Below are 15,453 nucleotides of genomic sequence, written 5' to 3' on the forward strand. Positions count from 1 at the left end.
AATTGGAGTCTTACGCGAAACAGGTGGACGAGATTCAACATTGGGGTGATATAGGAGAAGTGTACAAATATCAGAGAAGGGCACAGACTTTAGAGAACCGACTGATCGCCGCCATGGAGAAGATCGATAAGTTTAACGAAGAAGAAGCATCGTTTGGCTGGGACATAACGCAATATCCACGTCGTAAACAGATCGCTGATCAACTGAAGCCCTTCAAACTACTCTTTGACGCGATTTGTGACTTTTTGACGAAGCAGGATAAGTGGTTAAACTCAATGATCGGTTCTTATAATCCGGAGGACATCGATAACGACGTAGGATACGCGTTCAGGTCGATATATTTGTTATGCAATCGTTATAATATTATCTACTTGTTAGAATATTTAGTGATCGAAACAAATTGACTTTCCTTAGCTTCTGTTTCTATATTCATGTTTGTGAAAGTTCGAATAACTTATTATAATTAGAATTCAAGTTATTCTCCTATATTCCTTAAGAATTATTTAGCAATAAAGATAAAACGTATATTCTTCCGACGTGTAATGGTTAATGAAAACTGTTTGCACGAACAGAACGATCTATAAGCTGGAGAGAAGTTTTCAAGAGCCAGCTTTGAGGCAGCTAGCAGCCAGTGTCCGGGAAAAAATCGAGGACTTCAGGGAATACATGCCGATCGTTTTTACGCTTGGTAATCCAGGATTAAAGGATCGCCATTGGGAGCAAATTTCGGAGATCATAAACATTCCGATAAAAGTCGATCCCGATTTAACATTGGCGAAGATTCTGGACATGAATTTAGGCATATACGTCAGCCAGTTCGAGAGCATCTCGGACAACGCGTCGAAGGAAGCAACCTTGGAAAGAGCCATGGATAAGATGGAGAAGGATTGGGCCGATTTATACTTTACGGTGAACCCTTTCAAGGATACTGGTACCTACGTCATCGCTGGTGTCGACGATATACAACTTCTTTTAGACGATCACATCATTAGGACAGTTACTATCAAGAATTCGCCGAACATAAAACCCTTTGAAGCAAGGATACTGTAAGAAAATTAATGAAAATCGATGCTAGAACTATTATAGTATAGTAGTATTCATGATATACAAAATATTAGATAGATCCAAGGGGGTTCTGTTGGTTTTACAAAAAGAACAAAAATGTAACAAGTGTTTTTAACATTTTCATTCACTTTTTGTGTGTCTACCTATTTCTCAACTGACTAATACCTGTTGTAAAAAGTTTTTGGCTCTTACAGCCTATGAAACATAGATCGTCAACAGTTTTTAACATCTTGTTACGGATAATTGGAGTGTAAAATATTTTTACGAGCTATTACTTTTCCAAGCGATACTAGATATTGCGAGTATGATCGGAATTTAACGACCTAACGCTACAAAACAGGAGATGGGAGTACAAACTTCATTTGCTGCAAGATATTCTGGACCAATGGCTACGCGTACAGGCAATCTGGATGTACCTGGAGCCGATCTTCACATCGCCGGATATACAGCAACAGATGCCAGAGGAAGGAAGAAAATTTTCCGCGGTGGATAAAACTTGGCGTGACATTATGAAGACCGTCCACGCGGATCCTCGCGTTTTCGTTGTCGTCGAAATCGATAAAATGTTGGAGCGGCTAAAGAAGAGCTACGGATTACTAGAAGACATCCAAAAGGGTCTGAATGATTACCTCGAAAGAAAACGACTCTTCTTCCCGAGATTCTTTTTCCTGTCTAACGACGAGTTGCTGGAAATTCTCTCTGAAACTAAGGATCCGACTCGGTAATAAAAATTGCTATTAACTCGATTCCGAAAAATTAATCAACTATACACGATCGTGTTATTGTTGAAATAAAATATTTTGAAATATTTATAACGATTTGTTTCAGGGTTCAGCCACATCTAAAGAAATGTTTCGAGGGAATACATAGATTACATTTTAACGAGGACCTCGAAGTGGTCGCTATGGTATCGACAGAGGACGAAGAGGTTCGACTGATAGAGACGATATCCACAGCTGCTGCCAGAGGACAAGTAGAGAAATGGTTGATCGAATTGGAAACGGTTATGCGAAAAAGTATACGAAATGAGGTGCTGCTAGCGATCCAGGCGTATCCTACTAAATCGAGGAAGGTCTGGGTGCTGGAATGGCCAGGGCAAACGATTCTTTGCGTTGGTAAAACATACTGGACTCTACGTATAGAGGAATCGATGCCGTACGGTGTTCAAGGGATGAAGAGATACTTGGATCAATGTCAGGCAGAACTGAACGACATTATATCGTTAATCAGAGGCAAACTTTCGAAACAGAATCGCATCACTCTTGGTGATTATTCATAAGTTATACTTCCCAGTATAATTTTCTTAGTACAAAATATAATACATAGATTTACAATTGTAGAAGCTTTAGTTACGCTGGATGTCCATGGGAAAGACGTGCTTGCGTCGCTTCACCAGGAGGAAGTGATCAAGAACACCGATTTCAAATGGTTGTGTCACTTGCGTTACTATTGGCTGGTCAGGCTAACTTCCTGCAAAATAAAGAAAGATCTTTTAATAGTAAGATTATTACTAAAAATATTTATTTCAGGAAGAAAACATGTGGGCTTATATGATAAACTCACAGCAACGTTATGGTTATGAGTACCTTGGCAATTCTTCAAGATTAGTAATCACTCCCTTAACGGATAGATGTTATCGAACTCTATTCGGCGCTTTGAGCCTTCATCTAGGCGGTGCACCAGAGGGACCCGCCGGAACTGGTAAAACAGAGACGACGAAAGATCTTGCTAAAGCAGTAGCAAAACAGTGCGTCGTCTTTAATTGTTCCGAAGGCCTCGATTATCTCGCATTAGGAAAATTCTTCAAAGGACTGGCTTCTTGTGGCGCCTGGTCTTGTTTTGACGAATTCAATCGAATCGATCTCGAAGTGTTATCAGTAGTAGCGCAACAAATTTTAACGATTCAACGAGCGATAAACAGCGGCGCTGAGAAGATCGTATTCGAAGGCACGGAGATCTTTTTAGATCCAACGTGCGCCATTTTTATCACGATGAATCCGGGTTACGCGGGGAGATCAGAGTTGCCGGACAATCTAAAGGCATTGTTCCGTCCTGTGGCCATGATGGTGCCGGATTACGCGCTGATCGCCGAGAACACGCTATACTCCTATGGCTTTTATAACGGTAGACCTCTAGCTGTAAAAATCGTCACAGCTTACAGACTTTGCTCCGAGCAGTTGAGTAGTCAGCATCATTACGATTATGGTATGAGGGCAGTGAAATCTGTCCTCGTTGCAGCTGGCAACTTAAAGCTCAGGTACGAGAATCGAATGTGACGATTACTTTTAAAACTTTTGCGAAAAATTTCATTAAGAAAAATTCCGTCATAATTGATTTCCCGTAATCAAAGAAAATTTCGATCATTTATAATGGTTATTCGTGTCCCAAAATCATTTAAGATGAGATACTGATTCTTACACTATAACTTTTCTAATTCAGATTATAATTATTATGATTCTTGATCAGGTATCCTGACGAGTCTGAAGACATCCTCATGCTAAGAAGTATATTGGATGTTAACCTGCCAAAATTTTTGGTTCACGATCTGCCTCTTTTCGAGGGCATCGCTTCAGATTTGTTTCCCGGAGTCGTTCTTCCACCGCCAGATTATACTCACCTAAACGCGTGTACGATGGATGCGTGTACCGCTGCTAATATTCAGTGTACTGATTTCTTTTTGGAGAAGATACAGCAGATCTATGAGATGATGATCGTCAGACACGGTTTCATGATCGTTGGTCTACCATTTGGAGGGAAAACCTCGGCTTATAGAATATTGGCCGATTGTCTTGGTTTGTTAGAGGAACGGAAGCTGATGGACGAACACCGGGTGGAGATAACCGTTATCAATCCAAAGGCGATCACCATGGGTCAATTATACGGTCAGTTCGACCCGGCCTCGCACGAATGGAGCGACGGCGTGCTCGCTGTCAGTTACAGAGCTTTCGCGACTTCCACCAACCTGAATAGGAAATGGTTGGTCTTCGATGGGCCGGTCGACGCCCTGTGGATCGAGAACATGAATACTGTCCTGGATGACAATAAAAAGCTCTGCCTGACCTCCGGGGAAATTATCCAGCTAGCGCCCACCACGAACTTAATTTTTGAGCCTATGGACTTGGAGGTAGCCTACTGAAATTTATCCTGTCCTCTTTACATAAAGTGTTTTATCTATTTCTTTTGTAAGCCATATTTATGAGCGGTAGTGTATGATATTTATAGAGAGAAACCAATTTCTATTTAGACTCTACTTTTCTAGCTTCGTTCATAAAAATTTAGATTGGAACGAAAGCTCATAGTCTAATTATTACGATCGATATAGGTCGCGTCACCTGCCACAGTGTCAAGATGCGGTATGATTTACATGGAACCAGTTAGTTTAGGTTGGAAACCAATTTTGCTCTCGTGGTTGAACACTTTACCATTGTCTTTCACGGAGCATCTTAAAAACCATTTGCACGAGATGTACATGAGATTTTGTCCTCCACTCCTGCATCTGCTTCGTTGGGGAGTCAAGGTTCGAAAGATGTCACTTATAAATCAATTAAAGTAAACTTGCCAATTTGCTAATATTATCAATTAACAAATTATCGTGTAAGGAGGCCCTGGTATTATTCTTATTTTCACGTGTTTTTAATTTTACCTTCAGGAATTAATAACAATGCAAGACGCTAATATGGTTAGGTCTGTGACATACTTATTCGATTGTTTCCTCGACGAGTACCACGACGAGAAGTATCTCCAAACTCTAACAGATCTAGATTTAAGGGCACAAGTGGAGGTACATAAATACTTACATTGTCAAGCCTTTTCTATCGAAGAAAGAGAAACTGACGAGTGTTAAGGGTGTTTCAGGGTTGCTTCTTCTTTTCTTGTATCTGGGCGTTGGGCGGCACGTTGATGGTGGACTCCCGTGAATGCTTCAGCGATCTCTTTAGAGCATTAACAGAGAGGGAATTCCCCGCCGATGTCAGGGAACGTTTCAATGTTTCCGAAGAAACCACCGATCCATCCAAACCATACGTAGTAAATTTACCAATGACAGGTTTGGTGTTCGATTATAAATACATCAAAGAAGGTAGAGGCAAATGGAGACCTTGGATGGATGATCTAAAAGACGTTCCAGTAATACCAAAAGACATACCAATGAATCAGATAATCGTTCCCACGATCGAAACTGTTCGTTACTTTCATCTGTTTAAACTGTTAATTTGTCATCAAAAACCTATCCTTTTGGTCGGTCCGACGGGTACCGGGAAGTCAGTGTACATCATGGAGTTCTTATTGAAGAAGAACGACCCAGAAATTTTCAAACCTCTTTTCGTAATATTCTCCGCGCAGACTACTGCCAATCAAACCCAAGAGATCATCATGAACAAATTGGACAGACGAAAGAAGGGACTATATGGAGCTCCGCCAGGAAAGTATTGGGTTGTATTCGTGGACGATATCTCCATGCCACAGAAGGAAGAGTACGGAGCACAGCCACCTATAGAGTTGTTGAGGCAATGGCTGGACCATTGGACGTGGTACGATTTGAAGGAAGTGACGCCTATACAACTGGTGGACGTTCAGCTGGTTTGCGCGATGGGTCCTCCATCCAGCGGATTGGACGTCACGCTACGGTTCAAGAGACACTTCTTTACCCTAGGAATTTCCGAATTCTCTGATGACGTTCTCAATACCATCTTCTCCACCATCGTGACATGGCACTTTACGAACAAGGAATTTCCGGACTATTACTTTCCTAGTGTCGACTACATCGTGAGCGGAACCTTAGATGTTTATAAAGAAACTAGAGTGTTTCTTCTACCGACACCGGCCAAATGCCATTACTTGTTCAACTTACGAGATTTTTCCAGAGTGATTCAAGGAGTGCTACTGTGTACGCCTGAAAGTGTCACTAAACCTGTAAGTATTTATTTGCAGATAAATTTCTGTTTTATTCTATGATACGTTGTAGGGTTACGAAGAACAATCTTAAGCTTTTAAATTCTAATGACATAATCTGTATGACTATTCATAGTCTTGCGTGTCTTTTACTGACCTTGGAAGCTCGATATTCTAATGATATTAGCATGGTTACACGTTTGCATTAGCGTTAAGATGACCCTAAAGGTCCATGTTTTTATAACGTAAAACAAACTCAACTTTTTCAACAGCTTACAATCTTAAATGGAATTAGAGATAAATTTCTTTGTGTTTTGTTATTAACGTAATGATAACATAATGCTCCAAATAAATATATCCAATTTTGACGGTTACTATTCATAAATATGTATGAGAACTACATAATATTTCCTGACCGACATAATGTTTTAAGGCGAGTTTAAAGCGTCTCTGGGTACACGAAGTGTTGCGCGTTTATGGTGATCGGTTGGTAGACGACCATGATATTAAGTGGCTCGTCGAGCAGATACGAAGGACCATGTTAGAATATATGGATGACAATCTGGACCACCTGTTTCAAGATTTACTTACTGCTAGATCTGGCACAGTACGTTTTCTTCTAATACGCAAGGTTTTTATATATCACCGTCTCCATAATCTTCTTTAATCGTAATTAGGTGACAGAAGTAGAGCTTCGAAATCTGATTTATTGTGACTTCTACGATATATTGGCGGATAAAAAGCTATATTCCGAAGTGGAGGATTTAGACCACTTGGCAATCGTAGCTGAAGAATATCTTGCTGAATATAATTCCATTTCGAGGACACCGATGAATCTCGTTCTTTTCAGGTTTTACTCGGTTGCGTATATTTTAAGTAAAAAACGATGAAAATTGAGGAGTTTTCTGAAAAAATGGTTTATAGGTCTAGTAATATTTATCATAGAAATAGATTATCACCTATCTCGTTCACTGTTATATTTTTTAAAACTAAATAACGTTAAATCATAATTCCCTTAGTTCACCATTTTCTCTTATAGATCCTTTTTCCAGATATCTCCGCAATTTTTCTATTTTATTGTACCCTCTAGATTCGCCGTAGAACATCTATCAAAGATCTGTCGCATAATGATGCAGCCTCGAAGTCACGCGTTATTAATCGGAGTGGGCGGTTCGGGGCGCCAATCGTTAACGAAATTAGCAGCTCACATCTCAGATTACGAATTGTTTCAAGTGGAAATGTCTCAACAGTATGGTCTATACGAATGGCACGAAGACGTAAAAGACATTCTAAAAAAGAGCGCAGCCAGCGATCTGCACACAGCTTTCCTGTTTTTGGATACACAAATTAAAGAAGAGACTTTTCTGGAAGACATTAGCAATCTTTTAAATTCCGGAGAGGTTCCTAATATATTTGCACCTGATGAAATATCCGATATTTGCGAGAAGATGCGAGTTATCGATCGTCAGAGAGATAGATCCTTGCAGACAGACGGCAGCCCCGTGGCTTTGTTCAATTTCTTCGTACAAACTGTTCGCGAACATTTGCATATCGTGGTCACCATGTCGCCTATTGGTGACAATTTTCGTATCAGAATTCGAAAATTTCCGGCATTGGTGAATTGTTGCACGATAGATTGGCTGCAACCTTGGCCCGAGGACGCATTGCTCGCTGTGGCGACTAAATTCTTGGGCGAAATCGATCTAACGGAGAAGGAACGTGACGCCTGCATCGAGATGTGCCAATTCTTTCATATGTCCACGCAGGAGTTGACAAAGGAGTTCCTGAGGAAGTCAAAGAGGTACAATTACGTTACGCCTACCTCGTACCTGGAGCTCATCAACACTTTCAAGGACCTGCTCGCAAAAAAGAGGAAGGAAGCGCTCGATGGGAAAAAGAGGTACGAAGCTGGCTTGGAAAAGTTGGACAGTACTCACAGGCAAGTGGAGAAGATGCAAGAGATTTTAGTCGCGTTGCAACCGAAGCTCCTTGTCGCCGCTAAGGACGTGGAGGCCACGTTTCTCGACGTTCAAAGGGAAAGCGAGGAGGTAGCTGCCATGGAGCAAGTCGTCAAGAGGGACGAAGAGGCTGCCATGGTAAGGTGTTGTCGGCTTAAAGATCACAGTCACTCGATTTTATTTAGGAAACTTCCGCCCTGTAAAGGCCACTCCACCTTTGTTCACGGTTTCTAATTACTCCCTCTCGAATTCCTTCCGTTATGCATCTTTGCGTTATGCTGATATTAGTGAGACCTTGGGGTATGAAAATACTAGAGAATAAAGTAAATGTGCGTCCTTACTGATAATTGCGAGTAGTTTGAAGTATGTTTGTCATTTATTCGCATATAGTTCGAGAAATCTACATATCTTTTAAATTTGAAATATTAGGACACAAATGTTAATTCCAGCGATGTTATTTAAGTAGTTTTCGCTCTGTAAAAAGGATTTCATGCTTTCTACGGTTTCTAATAACTTTTGCTGAAATTGCTTCCACAACGTATATGCTTGCGCTCTGTTAATATTAATGAGATTTTGAAATACGAAAATCGTAGAGCTCGTAACAAAAATGACTTTCGTCCGGTATGTCGGATGCATGGAACTCGGTACGTGTACGTAAATTCCTTTGTAGCATTTTTTGAAAGTAGAATATTCGAATTTCTAGGTCGTCGCGAACGAAGCGAGCGCCATTCGCGCAGAATGCGACGCCGATCTGCAAGAAGTGATGCCGATATTAAACGCGGCGAACGATGCCTTGAACACTCTGACTCCTCAGGATATTCAAATCGTGCGATCCATGAAACGACCGCCAGCCGGTGTTCGATTGGTGATGGAAGCAGTTTGCATTTTAAAGGTTCGATCTTCAACTTCAAACTAAACTCAATCTCCACAAAGATGTACTTATTCAAAGCCTGCTTATCAAAAGAATAAAAACATGATCCATACAAATTCTATCCTATTAGGACGTGAAACCGGAGAAGGTTAAGACTCCAGATGGAGTTATAGATGATTATTGGAGGCCATCTCTTCGCATATTGAGCGACATGAAATTCCTCGAATCCTTATTAACGTTCGATAAGGACAACATTCCAGAAAGGATCATGACGAAGATCCGCACCACTATCTTAACAAATCCAAACTTCGATCCAGAACGAATCAGACAAGTTTCTACCGCCTGTGAAGGTCTCTGTAGATGGGTCTTCGCTCTGTCAGAGTACGACAAGGTGGCGAAGATCGTGGCGCCGAAGAAGCAAGCGCTGGCCTTGGCGGAGGCCGACTACAATGAGGCCATGAGGCAATTGAACTTGAAGAGAAGTCAGCTCCAAGAAGTGCGTGACAGATTGGCGAAGCTGGAGGAGCTGTTGGCTGAACGAAGAGCGGAGTATCAGGCGATGACGGACGAAGTGAACGAGTGCGAGGCAAGATTAAGGAGAGCCAGGGAGTTGATTGGCGGCTTAGGGGGAGAGTACACCAGATGGTCCGATACTGCGAAGGAACTGGGCGAGCGTTATTACAAGCTGACGGGAGACATTCTCATCGGCTCCGGGATCGTGGCCTATTTAGGAGTGTTCACCACTCAGTATAGACAGCAACAAATCGACAACTGGGTGCAGATTTGCACCGATTTGGAAGTAATTTGTACGAAGGACTATCAGCTTACTCAGATTCTAGGTGATCCTGTGTTGATACGGTCCTGGAATATTTTTGGTTTGCCCAGTGATTTGTTCTCGGTAGATAACGCGATAATTGTTACGAATTCTCGACGATGGCCCCTGATGATCGATCCTCAGGGCCAGGCTAACAAATGGGTGAAGAATATGGAGAAGGAAAATAATATTCATGTTATTAGATTGTCGCAGAGTGATTATATGAGAGTGTTAGAAAATGCTATACAGTTTGGACAGCCAGTTTTGTTAGAGAATGTGGGCGAAGAACTTGATGCTGCATTGGAACCGCTCTTGATGAAACAAACATTTAAGTCTGGTGGCGCGGAATGTATCAAGGTTGGGGATTCTGTCATCGAGTACTCTGCCAATTTCCGGTACATTTCATTCGAAATAAATAACATTTATTTATTCAAAAACAATTGCGACACTGTCTGATATATTAATTCCTATACTGTTGGGTGGAATAAATTTTACTTATCTTTTTTTTTTTTACAGATTTTACATTACAACTAAATTACGCAATCCTCACTATTTACCGGAGGTAGCAGTTAAGGTAACACTACTGAATTTCATGATCACACCGATAGGCCTTGAAGATCAGCTCCTCGGTATTGTGGTAGCCAAAGAAAGGCCAGACTTGGAGTCTGAGAAGAATCAGCTAATCGTCCAAGGAGCCGCCAACAAGAAGTACATTAACGTTTTATTACATTTCTTCAATCTTCGCCAACGACTTTGTTTCGTAGGAAACTGAAGGAGATCGAAGACGAAATTCTGGAAGTTCTGTCGACAGCAGAAGGAAATATTCTCGAGGATGAAACAGCGATTAGTGTACTTAGTTCGTCCAAGACTCTTTCTGATGAGATAGTCACGAAACAAACGGCAGCTGAGATTACGGAAAAGTCTATCGACGCTGCAAGATTGGAGTACACGCCCATAGCTGCTTACAGCACCGTTCTTTTCTTCACGATTGGTGACACACACTAAGCATTTTACTGTATAAGTGCAATAAGGCAGATTCTATGGTTCAAAATAAGACGGAAATCGAGAAGAATAAAATTGCGTTGGAAGCTCCATTTTTGAAAAACTCGAGTTTGAACACTTTTAAAGTACAAATTTTATCACCTTCTTCACTATCAATCGTATTAAAGCGAATCGACTCGTATGATATTTTGAAGAAACTAGGTCTACTTAAAGTTTTATTTGACAAAGTATTTTACATATACCGATGTAATATTTTGACTCGTAGAATCTCCTCGACTTCGTTTGTATGGCGAATTTAAGTCCACTGAAGTGTCTTCGCAGATTCAAAAGAAAATTGAATTAATCTTAATTGAATAAAATTTTCTCTAGCTGTCCTGGCGAATATTGATCCGATGTATCAATACTCTCTGGCCTGGTTCGTGAATCTGTTCAATAGCACAATCGACAACACGGAACGGGTCGAAGACATTCAGCAACGACTGAAGGACCTCACGAAGCACTTCACCTACTCACTTTACGTGAACATATGTCGGTCGTTGTTCGAGAAGGACAAGCTTTTATTCTCGCTGCTGCTTTCGGTGAACCTGCTGAATAAGCAGGGACGACTCTCGATGCCCCAATGGATGTTTCTGTTGACCGGCGGCGTTGGCCTTGAGAATCCTTTCGCAAATCCCACGAAATGGCTACCCTCGAAATCCTGGGACGAGTTGTGTCGTTTGAATAATATTCCAGGGTTTATGGTACGATGAAACGTGGTACGGTAAGGCACCTATGTTCCAGATCTTAGTATTCCCGATTGGTCACAGTTCTAAAAAATAAATTCTTATTGTCCGAGTTATATCGAACATTTCATCATGATCGATTCCTACTTCGTAGTTCGAATTCAAAGAGTGTTCGTTATACCATTACCATTGACTATAGTTATACATTTTCGTAACTAATTCGAGTCTCTTTCGTTTAGGGATTTCAAAACGCATTCGAGACAACGCTGAATGATTGGAAAGCCATCTTTGATCATATGGAGCCTCACACTTTAACGTTTCCCGCGCCTTACGACAAGCTCAACCCTTTCGAGAGAATGATCGTGCTGCGATGTATGCGTCCTGACAAAGTTGTGCCAGCCGTCCAGCAATTTGTAGAAGGTGAAAAATTTTCATGTAAAAATACGTCGCATGGTTGCTTACATATTTGTCAAGAAGAATTCATGCACGCGATATTTTGAATATTTCGAAAACTATAATTCACGAATATTCACAACAATCGTATTTCATTACGGCGCGAACCAAAATTCAAAAAGTTTTGCATAGCGTACAACATATCCCCAAATATATAATAAATAATTCAAATATTTTCGTGACTCGCTATATATTGAAAAATAGTAGTATAAATGTAGATATATTAAAATAAAGATGAAGACAGAAATAAAGAAATGGTTTGGTATTACGCTATATCGAAGCTTCGTATTAAGGCGAACGATTTTCGATTAATTCGTGGTAGAACAACTGGGACAACAGTACATCGAGCCGCCGCCCTTCGACCTGGTATCGTCGTTCGCGGATTCATATTCCTGCAGTCCCCTCATATTCGTGTTAACGCCTGGCGCCGATCCTATGGCGGTTCTACTGAAATTCGCCGACGATCAAGGTTTCGGTACAAACCGATTGTTCTCCCTCTCTTTGGGTCAAGGACAAGGAGTTATCGCCGCCCAGCTAATCGACGAGGGAGTGAAAAATGGTACCTGGGTGGTTCTGCAGAACTGTCACCTTGCCAAGAGTTTTATGCCACATTTGGAAAAGGTATTACCGAATTGTCGACAGACCATCAAGCGGCAGAATGGTATGATGGAGCAAAAAATTTGAGAGGCGAGAGAGGAAAATCTTTTTCTAGATTTGTGAAAGCTTCACACCAGGAACTGTGCATCCAGATTTCCGATTATGGCTGACAAGTTATCCAGTGGAGCATTTTCCAGTTAGCGTCCTTCAGAATGGTGTGAAAATGACCAACGAGCCACCGAAAGGACTTAGAGCAAATATAATCAGATCTTTCTTGCAGGTAATGTAAAAATAATTGTTCCGAATTTTATAAAATCTTCGGAAGCGTACAGCATTTTTAAAATCATATGTCAATACTTGATAATTCTTTCGTTCGTAAGGACCCAATATGCGATGAGGAATTTTTCGAGACTTGCAAGCAAAACGAGGCTTTCAAGAAGCTGCTTTTTTCCTTGTGCTTTTTCCACGCGATTGTTCAAGAACGCAGGAAATTTGGGCCGATCGGTTGGAATAATCAATACGAGTTCAACGAGACCGACCTACGGATCAGTGCGCTGCAATTGAGAATCTTCTTGGATCAGTACGATGACGTTCAGTTTACGGCCTTGAAATACTTAACAGGTATCGCATTAATTGTTAGACTCTGTTAAACTTGTTAGTTGAGTGGTTAAACTCTTTTTCTTTTTTTCTTTTTAAAAGAACCCATCTAGGGCCAACATTGCACTAACGTAAAATACTATTTGAAATATTTCCTAATCAATGTTCATCAACGAATTGTATTCTTGAATATCGTGTACTGTTTTAGAAAATTCAATTCTCACTCAAAATTAATTTGTCTCGTAGGCGAATGTAATTATGGCGGTCGCGTGACAGACGAATGGGATAGGAGAACTTTAAATACGATTCTTGTGAAGTTTTATTGTATGGAAGTCATTGCACAGAAGGAATACCTATTCGATCCTAGTGGTATATACTATGTACCTGAAGTCAGTGATTATAACGAATTTCTTGAATATATTAGATCCTTTCCAATGGCCACTGCTCCTAGTGTCTTTGGGATGAACGACAATGCGGATATCATTAAGGATCAGCAGGAGACTACATCGATGTTGTCTTCCTTATTGGCAACGCAGGTGAGGTTAATATTATGAAACTTGATTTTCATATGGAAATTTGATGTCTTAATATTATATCGTGTTTCATCCTGCAGTCTATTCAGGATATTAAAGTAAGTGATATTGAAACCAAATTCATTCAATCATGTAAATAATAAATATACACTATCATTCTATTATTCATATATCTCATGCTTGCTTAGCTGAAAAAATCGAGGAGAAAGGTAATACCACTTTGTTATGCGCACTTCGATTATTCTATGAATTTTCAAAGCGAAACGTTATTAAATCTTATTAAATGTATTGATTATTAAAGCATCATTTTCTAGTATTTATCGTAAGTCTGGAGATTCGTAGTCTAGTTCATGGTGGACACGATCTGTATCAAAAATATTCGCCACTTTCGTTGCGGAAAATCTCGGTTGTTGGTATCACGGGTCGGTCGTTATCATTATCTTCGTTCATTAATTTCGAGACAATTAAGGCGTGTACGCGGTCGCCTCGGCTCGCCTCGTGTTTCACAAAATATAATAGGGTTCCTTAAATGTATTCTGCGTGACGAATCGTGCGGACGACTAACGAGACCCTGTGTTGCTCCGTCCTCCAATTAGGACACGGGAGAAACGGAAACAGACGTAGGAAAATCACCCGACGAGATCGTCTACGGTGTAGCGTCTGATATTCTGTCAAAGTTGCCCGACGACTTCGATCTGGTGGATGCACTCGAGAAATATCCGACGTTATATAATCAAAGCATGAACACGGTGCTAGTCCAGGAAATGGGAAGATTCAACAAGCTTCTGCAAACGATCAGGAATAGCCTCATAAATGTTCAGAAGGCGATCAAAGGTAAACGGCTAAGCTTGTGACGGCCAGCCGGTGTCTATCGATTTTTCACGGCTTCGTGAACTTAATCTAAGGTCTGGTGATCATGAACCCGGACCTCGAGGAGGTCTACGTATCGATAATTACTGGAAAGATATCGAAGATCTGGATGAGGAACTCTTATCCGTCGTTGAAGCCGCTAGGCAGTTATATACAGGATTTCTTGAAGAGGCTCGCTTTTCTTCAGGTATCTGCACGTATATACCGAGCGAAAGATCTTCGGCTATCTATCATAGCGATCTCATAATGGGAAATGTAATTAGGTACATATTTTTACGAAACATTTTCACGCGATGTTCGAAATTTTATAAATCTTTGAATATTCTTTCCAAGGCGCTATTTGTCTGTGCTATTTTGCTTTATAAATTGTCCCATTTGATAGATAATCTGAGATTCTAGCAAGGTACTATAGAATGACTTGAGAAGATATTTGGTCACTCGCTATACTAAATTTCTTTCAATATATTACATGTGTTGTATTAAACTTCATGTAACTTTATTAGCGATGCAATGAGACATCACTTTCACCATTATGTTGTTAAAGTTTGAAACAAATCCGAAAATATAGTCATATATTAATATATATCCAATCTCAAAAGTTCTTTTTATAGTAAGTGCTCAAATATTTCTATACTTCTTTATGAAACTCTAGATTGAAGATATTTTAGCAAGAAGAAGTGTTCGTTTTAGGATATCAATAGTGATTCGATGGAAATAATACTTTCTATGTTATTTGTTTTTCGCTGCAGTTGTGGTACGACGAAGGACCACCGACATCCTTCTGGATCTCTGGTTTCTACTTCACACAGGCGTTTCTCACCGGCGCACAACAGAACTACGCGAGGAAATATTCAATACCGATAGATTTGCTCGTCTACGACTTTGTCCCTTTGAAGGATACTGTTTTCCCTGAACCACCAACCGATGGTGTTTACATTTACGGTCTATTCCTCGATGGAGCTCGTTTCAACACGAGCACGATGAAACTTGACGAATCACTGCCGAAAATTTTGTACGACGTCGTTCCCTACGTAAGTACGTTTTCTTACTTTTGACTTATTCAAACCAAGTAAAATCAAAC

The 15,453-nt window shown here is 40.5% G+C and overlaps 1 protein-coding gene across 1 annotated transcript in view; it reads left to right on the plus strand.

Moving 5' to 3' along the window:
* Positions 1–15,453, plus strand: part of LOC126864351 (dynein axonemal heavy chain 7) — a 22,190-nt gene continuing 6,737 nt past the window's right edge. Inside the window, exons 1-26 of the mRNA XM_050615621.1 lie at positions 1–331; positions 573–1,046; positions 1,406–1,786; positions 1,894–2,330; positions 2,406–2,521; positions 2,595–3,322; positions 3,532–4,189; positions 4,388–4,582; positions 4,715–4,846; positions 4,921–5,976; positions 6,389–6,566; positions 6,640–6,805; positions 7,046–8,051; positions 8,617–8,805; positions 8,915–9,993; positions 10,115–10,306; positions 10,363–10,589; positions 10,970–11,340; positions 11,562–11,742; positions 12,098–12,396; positions 12,488–12,652; positions 12,753–12,993; positions 13,216–13,505; positions 14,099–14,336; positions 14,408–14,559; positions 15,122–15,403. Of these exons, the coding sequence (XP_050471578.1) occupies positions 114–331; positions 573–1,046; positions 1,406–1,786; positions 1,894–2,330; positions 2,406–2,521; positions 2,595–3,322; positions 3,532–4,189; positions 4,388–4,582; positions 4,715–4,846; positions 4,921–5,976; positions 6,389–6,566; positions 6,640–6,805; positions 7,046–8,051; positions 8,617–8,805; positions 8,915–9,993; positions 10,115–10,306; positions 10,363–10,589; positions 10,970–11,340; positions 11,562–11,742; positions 12,098–12,396; positions 12,488–12,652; positions 12,753–12,993; positions 13,216–13,505; positions 14,099–14,336; positions 14,408–14,559; positions 15,122–15,403 (9,651 nt within the window). The 5' untranslated portion in view covers positions 1–113. The remainder of the gene's footprint in view (positions 332–572; positions 1,047–1,405; positions 1,787–1,893; positions 2,331–2,405; positions 2,522–2,594; positions 3,323–3,531; positions 4,190–4,387; positions 4,583–4,714; positions 4,847–4,920; positions 5,977–6,388; positions 6,567–6,639; positions 6,806–7,045; positions 8,052–8,616; positions 8,806–8,914; positions 9,994–10,114; positions 10,307–10,362; positions 10,590–10,969; positions 11,341–11,561; positions 11,743–12,097; positions 12,397–12,487; positions 12,653–12,752; positions 12,994–13,215; positions 13,506–14,098; positions 14,337–14,407; positions 14,560–15,121; positions 15,404–15,453) is intronic.

This window comes from Bombus huntii, chromosome 3 (genome assembly GCF_024542735.1).
Source record: "Bombus huntii isolate Logan2020A chromosome 3, iyBomHunt1.1, whole genome shotgun sequence".
Lineage (NCBI taxonomy): Eukaryota > Metazoa > Arthropoda > Insecta > Hymenoptera > Apidae > Bombus > Bombus huntii.